Below are 17,500 nucleotides of genomic sequence, written 5' to 3'. Positions count from 1 at the left end.
ATACTGTTTAGGTTTTCTACTGCCAAGTTTACACCTTCACTGTTACAGTGAAACATTTTGTCAAGGAATTGTCTAGAAGGGTTTGGGTTTGTTGTTGGCAGGTTTCCACACTACTTTCTTTCAATCTATAGCATTTCTTAATATTATTCAGTTCCTTTGGCTTTGATGCTTCATGATTGAGTATTGCTCTGTTCAAGTAGACCTGTGATCTTGCTGTGATCTGATAGAGGTGTCAGTGGGCTGACTGTGAACGCTCTCAGAGACTCTGGGTTGAGGTCAGTGATAAAGTAGTCTACAGTACTACTGCCAAGAGATGAGCTATAGGTGTACCTACCGTAGGAGTCCCCTCGAAGCCTACCATTGACTATGTAGAGACCCAGCGTGCAACAGAGTTGCAGGAGTTGTGACCTGTTTTTGTTGGTTATGTTGTCGTAGTTGTGTCTAGGGGGGCATATGGGGGAGGGAATGCTACCACCTGCAGGCAGGTGTTTGTCCCCCTGTGTGCTGAGGGTGTCAGGTTATTGTCCAGTTCTGGCATTTAGGTCACCACAGACTAGTACATGTCCCTGGGCATGGAAATGGTTGAGCTCTCCCTCTAAGATGGAGAAGCTGTCATTGTTAAAGTATGGGGATTCTAGTGGGGGATATAGGTAGGATGGAGAAGCTGTCTTCATTAAAGTATGGGGATTCTAGTGGGGGGATATAGGTAGGATGGAGAAGCTGTCTTCATTAAAGTATGGAGATTCTAGTGGGGGGATATAGGTAGGATGGAGAAGCTGTCTTCATTAAAGTATGGGGATTCTAGTGGGGGGGATATAGGTAGGATGGAGAAGCTGTCTTCATTTAAGTATGGAAATTCTAGTGGGGGGGATATAGGTAGGATGAGGAAGCTGTCTCCATTAAAGTATGGAGATTCTAGTGGGGGGATATAGGTAGGAAGGTCGAAGCTGTCTTCATTAAAGTATGGGGATTCTAGTGGGGGGGATATAGGTAGGATGGAGAAGCTGTCTTCATTAAAGTATGGGGATTCTAGTGGGGGGATATAGGTAGGATGGAGAAGCTGTCTTCATTAAAGTATGGGGATTCTAGTGGGGGGGATATAGGTAGGATGGAGAAGCTGTCTTCATTAAAGTATGGGGATTCTAGTGGGGGGATATAGGTAGGATGGAGAAGCTGTCTTCATTATAGTATGGGGATTCTAGTGGGGGGATATAGGTAGGATGGAGAAGCTGTCTTCATTAAAGTATGGGGATTCTAGTGGGGGGATATAGGTAGGATGGAGAAGCTGTCTTCATTAAAGTATGGGGATTCTAGTGGGGGGATATAGGTAGGATGGAGAAGCTGTCTTCATTAAAGTATGGGGATTCTAGTGGGGGGATATAGGTAGCACACAGGAGGATGTTTTTCTCTGTTGAGATCATTTCCTTATTAATTTCTAGCCAGATGCAAAATGTTTCTGTTTTGATGAATTTAATAGAGTAGGTTAGGTCTGCTCTATACCAAATTAGCATATCCATTACACCTCCTGAGTCCCTTCCCTGTTTCACACCTGGTAGTTTGGTGGATGGGACTACCAGCTCTCTGTAACCTAGAGGGCAAGCAGTGGGTCCGTCTCCTCTATACCATGTTTCTTACCTGGTAGTGTGGTGGATGGGACTACCAGCTCTCTGTAACCTAGAGGGCAACCAGTGGGTCCATCTCCTCTATACCACCCACCTGGTAGTTTGGTGGATGGGACTACCAGCTCTCTGTAACCTAGAGGGCAACCGGTGGGTCCGTCTCCTCTATTTCACCCACCTGGTAGTTTGGTGGATGGGACTACCAGCTCTCTGTAACCTAGAGGGCAACCAGTGGGTCCGTCTCCTCTATACCACCCACCTGGTAGTGTGGTGGATGGGACTACCAGCTCTCTGTAACCTGGAGGGCAACCAGTGGGTCCGTCTCCTCTATACCACCCACCTGGTAGTTTGGTGGATGGAACTACCAGCTCTCTGTAACCTAGAGGGCAACCAGTGGGTCCGTATTCTCTATACCTCCCACCTGGTAGTTTGGTGGATGGAACTACCAGCTCTCTGTAACCTAGAGGGCAACCAGTGGGTCCGTCTCCTCTATACCATGTTTCTTACCTGGTAGTTTGATGGATGGGACTACCAGCTCTCTGTAACCTAGAGGGCAACTAGTGGGTCCGTCTCCTCTATACCACCCACCTGGTCGTTTGATGGATGGGACTACCAGCTGTCTGTAACCTAGAGGTCAACCAGTGGGTCCGTCTCCTCTGTACCACCCACCTGGTAGTGTGGTGGATGGGACTACCAGCTCTCTGTAACCTAGAGGACAACCAGTGGGTCCGTCTCCTCTATACCACCCACCTGGTAGTGTGGTGGATGGGACTACCAGCTCTCTGTAACCTAGAGGGTAACCAGTGGGTCTATCTCCTCTATACCAGGTTTCTTGTAGGATGACAATGTCTTTATTTCTGATTTCTTTGATGAAGTCTGGGTTCCTTGCTCTTTAGGCCAAAGGCAGATGACCTCAGACCTTGTATATTCCAGGATGATATAGTAAAAGCTTTGTGTTCCATAGTGTTGTTTTGGTATGGTTTAGGCCCCGGACCATCACAGTAGGTGTGATCAGAGCATGTTGAGCATCTGATACATACCTCTTAGGTTGCAGGATGGGGCTTGGGCAGGTGTAATAGTGGGGGTTGGGCCTGTTGCTCTGCTCACAGCCTGGGCATATGTCCTGCTGTCATGTTGAGGTCCTTGCCCCAGGGACGGGGGCATGGGGTGGGCAGAAGGGGCATAGGTCTGATATGGGAGGGCCTTTATAGGGTGTGGCCAGGGTTTGTTTGGGGTGGTCTTAGCTGGTTGGGGTGTGGCCAGGGTTTGTTTGGGGTGGTCTTAGCTGGTTGGGGTGTGGCCAGGGTTTGTTTGGGGTGGTTTTAGCTGGCCTTGGTGTGGATGGTGATGTTGTGGTCTGGGTGTAGGTCCTCTTGTTGTGGGTTCTCTCGGTGCAGGTCCTTCAGGAGGGGGTCTCGCTGGTCTGGGAGGGGGTCTGGGAGGGGGTCCCGCTGGTCTGGGAGGGTGTCTCGCAAGTCTGGGAGGGTATCTCGCTGGTCTGGGAGGGTGTCTCCCAGGTCTGGGAGGGTATCTCGCTGGTCTGGGAGGGTGTCTCGCTGGTCTGGGAGGGTATCTCGCTGGTCTGGGAGGGTGTCTCGCAGGTCTGGGAGGGTATCTCGCTGGTCTGGGAGGGTGTCTCGCTGGTCTGGGAGGGGGTCTGGCTGGTCTGGGATGGGGTCTGGGAGGGGGTCTCGCTGGTCTGGGAGGGTGTCTCGCAGGGTATCTCGCTGGTCTGGGAGGGTGTCTCGCTGGTCTGGGAGGGGGTCTCGCTGGTCTGGGAGGGGGTCTCGCTGGTCTGGGAGGGGCTTTCGCAGGTCTGGGAGGGTGTCTCGCTGGTCTGGGAGGGGGTCTCGCTGGTCTGGGAGGGGGTCTCGCTGGTCTGGGAAGGTATCTCGCTGGTCTGGGAAGGTATCTCGCTGGTCTGGGCTGGGTGCCCGTTGCTCCTGTGTGAGGTGCTGGGGCTACGGTTGATGGTGACGTCCTTCAGGGTCCTGGCAAAAGTTGGGATTGCTGCCTTGTAGAGGTGGACCTGGTCGTAAAGGCTGTTCAAGTCCAAGGTGGAGTGGTGGGCCAGGTAGACGTTAGGTTTTGGGGCACAGTCCTGGGAAATGCTTGCATTGACCCGCTGTATGGTGGCAGGGTGAAAGTATTTTCTTGGTAGCAGGGTGGAGATAACCACTTGTGCGTTGGGGGAAAGTGGAAGAAGCTTTTTCAATCACTCCCTTGAGTGCTGTGGCCACCCTTTCCTGCTGGGCCCTCAAGTCATTTGTGCCTGTGTGAATTAAGATGTGGCTGGGGAAGTCTAGTCTGTCCTCTGACAACAGCTCAAGGGCATGCCTAGTGTTTGGGCACCAGAGCTGGGGCCACTTCACTTCTTTCACCCTCTCGATCTCTCTCTCTCTCTCTCTCTCTCTCTCTCTCTCTCTCTCTTGCTCTCTTGTTCTCTTGTTCTCTCTCTCTCTCGCTCTCTCTATCCCGCTCTCTCTCGCTCTCTCTCGCTCTCTCTCGTGCTCTCTCTCTCTCGTGCTCTCTCTCTCTTGCTCTCTCGTGCTCTCTCTCTCTTGCTCTCTCGTGCTCTCTCTCTCTTGCTCTCTCTCTCTTGCTCTCTCTCTTGCTCTCTCTCTCTTGCTCTCTCTCGCTCTCTCGCTCTCTCGCTATCTCGCTCTCTCGCTCTCTCGCTCTCTCGCTCTCTCGCTCTCTCGCTCTCTCTCGCTCTCTTGCTCTCTCTCTCTCTCTCTCTCTCTCTCTCTCTCTCTCTCTCTCTATCGCAATTCAATTCAATTCAATTCAAAGGGCTTAGACAATAATAATGGACAACAAACAAAAGGGAAATAAACAATCAGAAATGAACATTACGCTCGCTCTGAAACTTTATCTGAAATTAAATCATGGGGACTGTTTTGTGTTGGCAGATATTGAATTATCTTGATAACTAACAAATTGACTGTTTTCTCTGTGTTGTCAGATTGTCCACCGTACTCTGGCGGCCATGTTGGGATCCCTGGCTGCCCTGGCTGCTCTGGCCATGATCGGAGATGTAAGACTTCACTACCTCTTTTTCACTGTGTTAACTTAATAATCAATGTTATATTCTAGTTAGTGACAGACTGTAAACAGAGGTATATTTTCTACTGATACATACTGTGTATCAACAGACAAAGCATTTAGTTCCTCTGTCTATCGGCTAGCTAGCATTTAGTGCCTCTGTCTATCGGCTAGCTATCATTTAGTTCCTCTGTCTATTGGCTAGTTATCATTTAGTTCCTCTGTCTATTGGCTAGCTATCATTTAGTTCCTCTGTCTATTGGCTATTGGTATCATTTAGTTCCTCTGTCTATTGGCTAGCTATCATTTAGTTCCTCTGTCTATTGGCTAGCTATCATTTAGTTCCTCTGTCTATTGGCTAGCTATCATTTAGTTCCTCTGTCTATTGGCTAGCAGTATCATTTAGTTCCTCTGTCTATTGGCTATTGGTATCATTTAGTTCCTCTGTCTATTGGCTAGCTATCATTTAGTTCCTCTGTCTATTGGCTAGCGGTATCATTTAGTTCCTCTGTCTATTGACTAGCGGTAACATTTAGTTCCTCTGTCTATTGGCAAGCTATCATTTAGTTAATCTGTCTATTGGCTAGCTGTCATTTAGTTCCTCTGTCTATTGGCTAGCGGTATCATTTAGTTCCTCTGTCTATTGGCTAGCTATCATTTAGTTCATCTGCCTATTGGCTAGCAGTATCATTTAGTTCCTCTGTCTATTGGCTAGTTATCATTTAGTTACTCTGTCTATTGGCTAGCTATCATTTAGTTCCTCTGTCTATTGGCTATTGGTATCATTAATTCCTCTGTCTATTGGCTAGCAGTATCATTTAGTTCCTTTGTCTATTGGCTAGCTATCATTTAGTTCATCTGCCTATTTTCAAGCAGTATCATTTAGTTCCTCTGTCTATTGGCTAGCTATCATTTAGTTCATCTGCCTATTGGCTAGCTATCATTTAGTTCCTCTGTCTATTGGCTAGCGGTATCATTTAGTTCCTCTGTCTATTGGCTAGCTATCATTTAGTTCATCTGCCTATTGGCTAGCTATCATTTAGTTCCTCTGTCTATTGGCTAGCGGTATCATTTAGTTCCTCTGTCTATTGGCTAGCGGTATCATTTAGTTCCTCTGTCTATTGGCTAGCTATCATGTAGTTCCTCTGTCTATTGGCTAGCGGTATCATTTAGTTCCTCTGTCTATTGGCTAGCAGAATCATTTAGTTTCTCTCTGTCTGTCTTACAGCGTCCCAGTCTGAGCACTGTGGTGGAGTGGATCGACTATGAGACTCTGGCTCTTCTGTTTGGCATGGTAAGTCAGTCACGCCTTGGCTGAGTCTCAAATGGCACCCTATTACCTATATAGTGCACTACTTTATACTACAGACCTATTCTAGTTCTCTGTATTAGGTTTACAGATGGTTCTAGTTTTCTGTATTACAATTACATATGGTTCTAGTTCTCTGTATTATGATTACAGATGGTTCTAGTTCTCTGTATTATGATTATAGATGGTTCTAGTTCTCTGTATTAGGATTACATATGGTTCTAGTTCTCTGTATTACGATTACAGATGGTTCTAGTTCTCTGTATTATGATTACAGATGGTTCTAGTTCTCTGTATTACGATTACAGATGGTTCTAGTTCTCTGTATTAGGATTACAGACGGTTCTAGTTCTCTGTATTACGATTAAAGATGTTCTAGTTCTCTGTATTACGATTAAAGATGGTTCTAGTTCTCTGTATTAGGATTACATATGGTTCTAGTTCTCTGTATTACGATTACAGATGGTTCTAGTTCTCTGTATTATGATTACAGATGGTTCTAGTTCTCTGTATTATGATTACATATGGTTCTAGTTCTCTGTATTATGATTACAGATGGTTCTAGTTCTCTGTATTATTATTACAGATGGTTCTAGTTCTCTGTATTAGGATTACAGATGGTTCTAGTTCTCTGTATTACAATTACATATGGTTCTAGTTCTCTGTATTACGATTAAAGATGGTTCTAGTTCTCTGTATAACGATTACAAATGGTTCTAGTTCTCTGTATTAGGATTACATATGGTTCTAGTTCTCTGTATTATGATTACAGATGGTTCTAGTTCTCTGTATTAGGATTACAGATGGTTCTAGTTCTCTGTATTATGATTACAGATGGTTCTAGTTCTCTGTATTATGAGTACAGATGTTCTAGTTCTCTGTATTAGGATTACAGATGATTCTAGTTCTCTGTATTAGGATTACAGGTGGTTCTAGTTCTCTGTATTATGAGTACAGATGTTCTAGTTCTCTGTATTAGGATTACAGATGATTCTAGTTCTCTGTATTATAACAGGTTTCCTCTTTCCCTTACAGATGATTCTAGTTGCCATCTTCTCAGAGACTGGCTTCTTTGACTACTGTGCTGTGAAGGTGAGTTGGTCAACTGGCTTCTTTGACTACTGTGCTGTGAAGGTTGGTCAACAGTGACACTGTCCTGAGTGACTCTAAATGTTACCTTCCAGTAGGTCTAACCACTGTCCTTAATGACTCTAAATGTTGCCTTCCAGTAGGTCTAACCACTGTCCTTAATGACTCTAAATGTTGCCTTCCAGTAGGTCTAACCACTGTCCTGAATGACTCTAAATGTTACCTTCCAGTAGGTCTAACCACTGTCCTGAATGACTCTAACCTTCCAGTAGGTCTAACCACTGTCCTGAATGACTCTAAATGTTACCTTCCAGTAGGTCTAACCACTGTCCTGAATGACTCTAAATGTTGCCTTCCAGTAGGTCTAATCACTGTCCTGAGTGACTCTAAATGTTCCCTTCCAGTAAGTCTAACCACTGTCCTGAATGACTGTAAATGTTGCCTTCCAGTAGGTCTAACCACTGTCCTGAATGACTCTAAATGTTGCCTTCCAGTAGGTCTAACCACTGTCCTGAATGACTCTAAATGTTGCCTTCCAGTAGGTCTAACCACTGTCCTGAATGACTCTAAATGTACCGGCAGACAGGATGTGTTAAAATGATTTTTTCTATAATGTATGGTTGGATACTGAGGCCCCTTATAACGTTGTGAAGTAAAATTAGACGATGCAAAATTCTTCCTGGTGTAACAGATGTAATCGTACTCTCTTTTAGCAGTGTCTAATAAATAAATGCATTATTAAACTGGCTCATAGTGTCTAACAGGACACCGTACATATTTAGAGACCCGTTATTAATGTACACAGTGACAGTGTTAAAACAGGACATACCGCCGGCACAGAATGATCAGACTGGGAATCATTTACGTTCGCCATCTCCCGCCCTATCTGGAAACATAGCCAATGACATTATATCTTAATGACATCTGACTTGAACCAACCAATTAGAATACATAAACATTTAATACACATGGAAACATAACAAGCCACGTTACGGTGGCACACTAAAATAGATAGAAATCATGTAGAATGGGTCATCCAGCTATGGAAAGTCTTGAAATTCATATTTTGTCTTATGTTAAAAGACAGGAAACTGCTCCCAAGAGGAAGAAATGTAGAGAGGTCTGAGATCAGAGGGAGGAAGAGAGGTCTGAGATCAGAGGAAGGTAGAGAGGTCTGAGATCAGAGGGAGGTAGAGAGGTCTGAGATCAGAGGAAGGTAGAGAGGTCTGAGATCAGGGGGAGGTAGAGAGGTCTGAGATCAGGGAGAGGTAGAGAGGTCTGAGATCAGGGAGAGGTAGAGAGGTCTGAGATCAGGGAGAGGTAGAGAGGTCTGAGATCAGAGGAAGGTAGAGAGGTCTGAGATCAGAGGAAGGTAGAGAGGTCTGAGATCAGAGGAAGGTAGAGAGGTCTGAGATCAGGGGGAGGTAGAGAGGTCTGAGATCAGGGAGAGGTAGAGAGGTCTGAGATCAGGGAGAGGTAGAGAGGTCTGAGATCAGGGAGAGGTAGAGAGGTCTGAGATCAGGGGAAGGTAGAGAGGTCTGAGATCAGAGGAAGGTAGAGAGGTCTGAAATCAGGGTGAAGTAGAGAGGTCTGAGATCAGGAGGAGGTAGAGAGGTCTGAGATCAGGGAGAGGTAGAGAGGTCTGAGATCAGGGAGAGGTAGAGAGGTCTGAGATCAGGGAGAGGTATAGAGGTCTGAGATCAGAGGAAGGTAGAGAGGTCTGAGATCAGAGGAAGGTAGAGAGGTCTGAGATCAGGGAGAGGTAGAGAGGTCTGAGATCAGGGTGAGGTAGAGAGGTCTGAGATCAGGGTGAGGTAGAGAGGTCTGAGATCAGGGAGAGGTAGAGAGGTCTGAGATCAGGGAGAGGTAGAGAGGTCTGAGATCAGGGTGAGGTAGAGAGGTCTGAGATCAGGGTGAGGTAGAGAGGTCTGAGATCAGGGTGAGGTAGAGAGATCTGAGATCAGGGTGAGGTAGAGAGGTCTGAGATCAGAGGGAGGTAGAGAGGTAGAGAGGTCTCACAGCCCTGTCATAAATGACTTCCTATTTCCTATATATTGCGTTGCTTTTGACCAGAACCCAGTGGGTCAAACGCAATGCACTATATCAGGAAGCAGGTGCCAATTGGTATGCAGGCTCTGTGGTATTATCCCAGTCACATCCTCTCTCCACTCTCATCCTCTCTCCACTCTCATCCTCTCTCTACCCTCATCCCCTCATCCTCACTCCACCCTCATCCTCACTCCACCCTCATGTAGTGAATATTTTAGGTTAAATCATATTTAGTGGATATTTTCGGTGTAATAATATTTAGTGAATCTTTAACATGTCTCCTCTCCCCCCTCCAGGCCTACCAGCTGTCCAGAGGAAAGGTCTGGCCCATGATCATCATCCTGTGTCTCATAGCAGCCATCTTGTCTGCCTTCCTGGACAATGTCACTACTATGATGCTCTTCACTCCTGTTACCATCAGGTACAGTGTAGTAGCCATCAGGTACAGCTGTTACCATCAGGTACAGCTGTTACCATCGGGTACAGCTGTTACCATCAGGGACAGCTGTTACCATCAGGGACAGCTGTTACCATCAGGGACAGTGTAATAACCATCAAGTACAGTGTAATAACCATCAGGTACAGCTGTTACCATCAGGTACAGTGTAATAACCATCAGGTACAGCTGTTACCATCAGGTACAGCTGTTACCATCAGGTACAGTGTAAACCCATAGCTGTTACCATCAGGTACAGTGTAAACCCATAGCTGTTACCATCAGGTACAGCTGTTACCATCAGGTACAGTGTAAACCCATAGCTGTTACCATCAGGTACAGCTGTTACCATCAGGTACAGTGTAAACCCATAGCTGTTACCATCGGGTACAGTGTAAACCCATAGCTGTTACCATCGGGTACAGCTGTTACCATCGGGTACAGCTGTTACCATCCGGTACAGCTGTTACCATCAGCTACAGCGTAATAACCATCAGGTACAGTGTTATAACCATCAGCTACAGCTGTTACCATCAGCTACAGCTGTTACCATCAGGTACAGTGTAAACCCATAGCTGTTACCATCGGGTACAGCTGTTACCATCAGGTACAGCTGTTATCATCAGGTACAGTGTTATAACCATCAGGTACAGCTGTTACCATCGGGTACAGCTGTTAGCATCGGGTACAGCTGTTAGCATCGGGTACAGCTGTTAGCATCAGGTACAGCTGTTACCATCAGGTACAGTGTTATAACCAACAGGTACAGCTGTTACCATCAGCTGCAGCTGTTACCATCGGGTACAGCTGTTACCATCAGGTACAGTGTAATAACCATCAGGTACAGCTGTTACCATCAGGTACAGCTTTCACCATCAGGTACATTGTAATAACCATCAGGTACAGCTGTTACCATCAGGTACAGCTGTTACCATCAGGTACAGTGTAATAACCATCAGGTACAGCTGTACCATCAGGTACAGTGTAATAACCATCAGGTACAGCTGTTACCATCAGGTACAGCTGTTACCATCAGGTACAGTGTAATAACCATCAGGTACAGCTGTTTCCATCAGGTACAGTGTAATAACCATCAGGTACAGCTGTTACCATCAGGTACAGCTGTTACCATCGGGTACAGCTGTTACCATCGGGTACAGCTGTTATCATCGGGTAAAGGGTAAACCCATAGCTGTCACCATCAGGTACAGTGTAAACCCATAGCTGTTACCATCAGCTACAGCTGTTACCATCGGGTACAGCTGTTACCATCGGGTACAGCTGTTACCATCGGGTACATCTGTCACCATCGGGTACATCTGTCACCATCGGGTACATCTGTCACCATCGGGTACAGCTGTCACCATCGGGTACAGCTGTCACCATCAGGTACAGTGTAAACCCATAGCTGTTACCATCAGGTACAGTGTTGTCGTGTCTTTGGCTATGCCGGATTAAGTGATATGACATGCTAACCTATAAAATCTTTTCTCTGTAATTAATATTACCTGATTAAGCTAATCATGTAAATGTAATTAACTAGAAAGTCGGGGCACCACGGAAGAACGTTTATAGAGCCGTTATCTTCCGAATAAACTCTTAAAATACTTAGTAATACTTTACATCGGTAGCAGTCAATATTAACCCTTATCTTATTTTCAGTCTCATAATGAAAGTTGTAAATTCTTGGCTATCTTCACGAACCCTGGCTAACAAGTTGAATCAGCAATACCAAATTGGGTTTAATTATTTATTTACTAAATACCTAAACTAATCATACAGAATACAAATGATATCATACAGAAAACATCCCTGGTAGACGGAACCTGTATGAAAGCTGGTTACACAAAGGAAAGGGGGTTGGGCTTGAATAAAAGAGCGGGAAGACTTAGGAACGAAGAAACAGCAGCTATGCTAACGTAAATACATTATCTTATGCATTACTAAATTACCGCCCATTTGGAAAAGGAAAATGCAATAAATATTTACTCTGAGCTGCGCTTCGGTATATTGGTCGTAGATGCTGGCCGGGTTGGCCAACAGATCTTCCTATCCTCGGAAGAATGTCTCTGGTGGTAAATTGGATACGTGGTGGTATCTTCGTCCGTCTGTTAGACTGGATCCGTCGTCCGTCCTTTCCTAGCCCCCGTCTACAGCGGCCGCTGCTAACTCAACGGCTAGGAAGTATCACTTCTGTAGTGAATAAGCTCAAAGTTCATACCATTCGCCACCAAAGCTCACGCCGAGGTTGGCTTAGTTCTGTACTTGACGTGTGTCCTTCTAACGTAGAGGCTGCAGACCTCACGTACTGGAACCACGTGGTTATCTTTTCGTCAAAGGCTTATATAGTGGAGAGGGGGAAGGATGTGTTTCATCGTTTATAACCCCTGTCTCTTCACAGGGGTGGGCCACTGATCAAGCAGGGCACTTTACTTATGAAAACCCAATTCTCTCATTTGGAAGCTAAAATTACATTTAATCTCCTAACAAACAATTTCAATATCAAACATTTCAATTGCATAACACTTCCATGTGACTCTGATAACTAGAGGGTGTATACTTTCCCAGGTACAGTTTATGTCGTCCTGTCATCAGTCATAATGTCTCAGATGACAACCGAACTGACATACACACTCATTACGTTCCCAAGCATATTTCCAACTGGTTTTATTACCAAAATATGGTTCCTTTTCCCCATTTGTTTGATGTTCCCAGACTCTCTATATTTAACACAGGCTATTCAAGTCCTTCAGTAGGGTCAGAGAGGGGAAGGGAGAAAGGTATTTATGGGGGGGGGGGGGTCATAAACCTTACCCACAGGCCAACGTCATGACAGTCCCCCCATGTTGGGTTCAATCTTGCGATTAACCTCTATGGGCTAGGTGGGACGCTTGCATTATGAACACCTTCCTATTGAGTTGAACATCTTCCTATTGAGTTGAATACCTTCCTATTGAGATGAACACCTTCCTATTGAGATGAACACCTTCCTATTGGGTTGAACATTAGAACACCTTCCTATTGAGTTGAACACCTTCCTATTGAGTTGAACACCTTCCTATTGAGTTGAACACCTTCCTATTGAGTTGAACACCTTCCTATTGAGTTGAACACTTTCCTATTGAGTTGAACACCTTCCTATTGGGTTGAACACCTTCCTATTGAGTTGAACATTATGAACACCTTCCTATTGAGTTGCACCCCCCTTTTCCCTTAGCCTCTCTGGGCTGGGCGGGACGAATTCGTCCCACCTACGTAACAGCCACTGGCAGCCTGTGGCGCGATTTTCAAAACGTTAAAAATCCTATTACTTCAATTTCTCAAACATATGACTATTTTACAGCTATTTAAAGACAAGACTCTCGTTAATCTAACCACACTGTCCGATTTCAAAAAGGCTTTACAACGAAAGCAAAACATTAGATTATGTCAGCAGAGTACCAAGCCAGAAATAATCAGACACCCATTTTTCAAGCCAGCATATAATGTCACCAAAACCCAGAAGACAGCTAAATGCAGCACTCACCTTTGATGATCTTCATCAGATGACAACCCTAGGACATTATGTTATACAATACATGCATGTTTTGTTCAATCAAGTTCATATTTATATCAAAAACCAGCTTTTTACATTAGCATGTGACGTTCAGAACTAGCATACCCCCCGCAAACTTCCGGGGAATTCGCTAACATTTTACTAAATTACTCACGATAAACGTTCACAAAAAGCATAACAATTATTTTAAGAATTATAGATACAGACCTCCTCTATGCACTCGATATGTCCGATTTTAAAATAGCTTTTTGGTGAAAGCACATTTTGCAATATTCTAAGTACATAGCCCAGGCATCACGGGCTCGCTATTTAGACACCCGGCAAGTTTAGCACTCACCATAATCATATTTACTATTATAAAAGTTTGATTACCTTTTGTTGTCTTCGTCAGAATGCACACCCAGGACTGCTACTTCAATAACAAATGTTGGTTTGGTCCAAAATAATCCATCGTTATATCCGAATAGCGGCGTTTTGTTCGTGCCTTCCAGACACTATCCGAAATAGTAAAGAAGTGTCGCGCGCATGGCGCAATTCGTGACAATAAAATTCTAAATATTCCATTACCGTACTTCGAAGCATGTCAACCGCTGTTTAAAATACATTTTTACGAAATTTTTCTCGTAGAAAACCGATAATATTCCGACAGGGAATCTCCTTTTCGGCAAACAGAGGAAAAAATCCCAAAGGCGGGGGCGGTCGGGGTCACGCGCATAAGCCAGTGTCCCTTGATCGGCCACTTGAGAAAGGCGATAATGTGTTTCAGCCTGGGGCTGGAATGATGACATTCTGTTTTTTCCCGGGCTCTGAGCGCCTATGGACGACGTGGGAAGTGTCACGTTAGAGCAGAGATCCTTAGTAAATGATAGAGATGGAAAAGAAGTTCAAGAAATGGTCAGACAGGCCACTTCCTGTAAAGGAATCTCTCAGGTTTTGACCTGCCATTTGAGTTCTGTATACTCACAGACACCATTCAAACAGTTTTAGAAAATTTAGGGTGTTTTCTATCCATATGTAATAAGTATATGCATATTCTAGTTACTGGGTAGGAGTGGTAACCAGATTAAATCGGGTATGTTTTTTATCCAGCCGTGTCAATACTGCCCCCTAGCCCTAACAGGTTAAACTGCATGTTGTAAACCAACATAAAAATGAACGTGGGTTGTCCTGGTTGTGGATCATCGTTGTGGTCCCCATCTGGCGGTCGACCCGGGTAGGGTGTCTGCAAATGAAGAAGTCCGCTCCAAGGCTGGGCAGCAGATGTCCAGTTGGTGGTTGCTATTGCAGTCCCCCCTCTGGTGGTCGACCCGGGTAGGGTCTCTGCAAATGAAGAAGTCCGTTCCATGGCTCGGCAGCGGATGTCCGGATTGGGATCGCCGTTCCGGACCCGTCGTCTGGTCGTCCAGACTGGAATATCTGGGCAGTAACTTAGGCAGACGTTAACAACGCACACACACTCATGAAATATATCATTACATTTCCTCCCAAATGAGCGGCGTTGTGGCACTAACTGATGGTTGTATGGGGGAGTTGTTTATGGCTTTATCACTTTCTATGTGCCGAAGAAAATGAAACAAAATGAATGAAAGCATAAACAAAACAAAATATAGTTATGCCACCTTAATCATCTAATTGGACTGTATTCTATCTACGTCCATGGTCTTGGCAAAATGACCCTATCATGGCATTGTCTAATGTCATATTTAGGGCTTTCCTAATTTGCGGGGTGGCGCTTAGGGTACTATCCTAAGTTGACAACTATATGATAAGTCTACAGCTGTAAGGCACTAGTTTTGGGCAGTCTACAGGGATGACCTGCGGACTTCTGGTTAGAAAACTGGTGAGTGCTGTAGAGTCAAAGGCCTAGAAGTAAATGTTCAACTTTACTAAGGCTGGTATTTTGCTTGGACCCTTAAGTAATCCTAGCATAAATCCTAATTGGATGTTCCGTTGTGCATGTGCGTTTATGCTTACACAATCGCGCATTTCAAGGGAAGAAAACCAGGTATCCTGGCAGATTACAACTTGTTCAGAATGAGTCTGATGTAGTCAGGTAATTTTCAGGTCAATGGGTTGTATTTATTAGTGGCATGTGCCATTGGAAGAGTGCAATGGAGATTCCCTTCCCCGTGTTGCACTCTGAGTGACTCCTATGTCGCTATTATCAATAGCAATTTAACTTGTGAGGTTACTAATCCTCTTACTGAGTGTTGCTGGACTGACTGTGGTATTGGTACTGGTATTCAAGGGGTCCAGTTGTCCTACCGATTTATTCAGTTCCTCAACTAGCAGAATGTTTTCATTTCATGCTTTTGTCAATAGTTGCTCAGTTCTCTCCACCTGTGCCCTCATGTTAGCCATGTCTTGCACGTGCTTCAGCTGTGCACTGTGGTATTGGACCAATGCCAACCTTTGATGGCGATACATAAGTGCTAAAGTGGAGAGAACCGTCACAAAGCCTGTGTTTGATGGTTGATTTTGGAGAGCGTTCGCAATTTCGGCTGTTTTTTCACTAATGGCATAATTAGGGTTGTTATCGCTGCTGAGGTCAGAGATCAACCCTTTTATGGGTGGAGGTTCACTAATTAGCAGAGGAGTGGTGACCACCTCCTTTGGTAGCTTGCACATTATTAGAAAAATTTAGAGGAAAAACTTTCCTATTTTTTTTTTCAATGTTTGGGTTTGGAATTCATTGGAAGCTGCAAAGACAAGTTTAATCTATTCATAGATGTTGATGAACCATCAGTACTGTACCAGTAATGTGGAAGTTGGACGTGAATGAATTTGCAAAAGCAAATTGAATTAATTAATCAATGCCAATGATTAATCATACCTGGGTAGGCTATCTGGGTATTAAACTTGAATTAACCTGAGAGGTTGCTTCATCCAGGTTAATATGGGAAGTTTAAAAGTGTCTCATTTGATTGCAAGAACATTAAGGTATGTTCAACAATTTAACTTATTAAATTGAATGAGATGATAATCCATACAATCTCCATTGATTGGATATCATAAGTGTAAACAGTAGTTCAAATGTTGGGAACACCGCCCACTATGGTGCACTTCTTCCTTGGGCCGAAGCCACATGGGATTCCTGCGGGGGCGGGACTTCTGTCAGTACTGGATTACTGAATGGGTTTTGCAAAAACCAAATTTTACTGATTGATCAATTTTAATGATAAATCAAACCTGTATAGGCTATTTGGGATTTAAACTTTAATCAACCTGAGAGGTTTATTCATCTAGGTTAATGTGGAAAAAAGTTTACAATGTCTCATTTAGAAAACTCATCAATTTGGATATTATTTAAAAGATCCACGTGAGAATGTAAATCTGGCAATTTCACTTATTAGTTCAATTGAATAAGACATCGATATCCGTCTGGATATCACGAGTAACGACTTGAGTGTCACCTGACTAATTCTTCTTGAAGGAAAGTACTGGTGACTCTTCAGAGGTCCCTGCTGGCACACGCTGAAATCAAACGGAAGTACCCAGGGCGGGACTTTCGTTCCGCAAGTCGGATGAATTACAATGTGGCAAAAAACAAAATGGCTGTTTTCCCTTTTGTTAGCTTAGCATCTCGAGCAAGCTAATGCTACTTTATGCCTGAAAAATGCTCAACATAGGATTCCCTTGGCAAGGGAAAGGTTTTACTTATAACGTATTATGTTCAAACCCTTTTCGGCGATATTTGATGATGTTTTAACCGGAACTCGCGGCAAACAACGAAATGCACCGTGGTCTACTCGCATCGAAACGCGAGAGAGACAGAGAGATACTTATCGCTGGTCAAGCTAATCTCTCCTAAATTTCAATTGGCTGGCTCTTTGTCCTCGCTCGAGAAATTAATAATGACCTAGCCAACACGCGTCTGAAACGCGCGAGGCAGAAATAGCCCAGCGTTTGGCCAAACGCGCTATTTCTCAGATAGCTTTATCAGCCCTCATACAGAACTGTATAGTTTAAGCTCCCCACTGACTACCTCAGAGCACAACACGGAGGCGATTCTCCAGAGCACACACGCACCAATAATTCCAGTCTACAATTCCCATAATGTATATAATAAACTTGGTATATTATGTAATCTGCTTTTCAATTTTATATAGGCTGAATCAAAATGAAAGCGTCATCCTATTTTAGATTCCTCACAGGGGCACCATATGTCGTGTCTTTGGCTATGCCGGATTAAGTGATATGACATGCTAACCTATAAAATCCTTTCTCTGTAATTAATATTACCTGATTAAGCTAATCATGTAAATGTAATTAACCCTTATCTTATTTTCAGTCTCATAATGAAAGTTGTAAATTGTTGGCTATCTTAACGAACCCTGGCTAACAAGTTGAATCAGCAATACCAAATTGGGTTTAATTATTTATTTACTAAATACCTA

General features: G+C 44.3%; 1 protein-coding gene across 1 annotated transcript in view; it reads left to right on the top strand.

Annotated features, from left to right (window-relative positions):
• Positions 1–17,500, top strand: part of oca2 (oculocutaneous albinism II) — a 306,618-nt gene that overhangs the window by 82,856 nt on the left and 206,262 nt on the right. The window contains exons 10-13 of the mRNA XM_045687206.2: positions 4,585–4,656; positions 5,893–5,958; positions 7,009–7,065; positions 9,408–9,532. Of these exons, the coding sequence (XP_045543162.1) occupies positions 4,585–4,656; positions 5,893–5,958; positions 7,009–7,065; positions 9,408–9,532 (320 nt within the window). The remainder of the gene's footprint in view (positions 1–4,584; positions 4,657–5,892; positions 5,959–7,008; positions 7,066–9,407; positions 9,533–17,500) is intronic.

The sequence above is a fragment of the Salmo salar genome, chromosome 10, assembly GCF_965601325.2.
Source record: "Salmo salar chromosome 10, fSalSal1, whole genome shotgun sequence".
Taxonomy (NCBI): Eukaryota; Metazoa; Chordata; class Actinopteri; order Salmoniformes; family Salmonidae; genus Salmo; species Salmo salar.
This window is presented reverse-complemented; position numbering and strand designations above follow the sequence as displayed.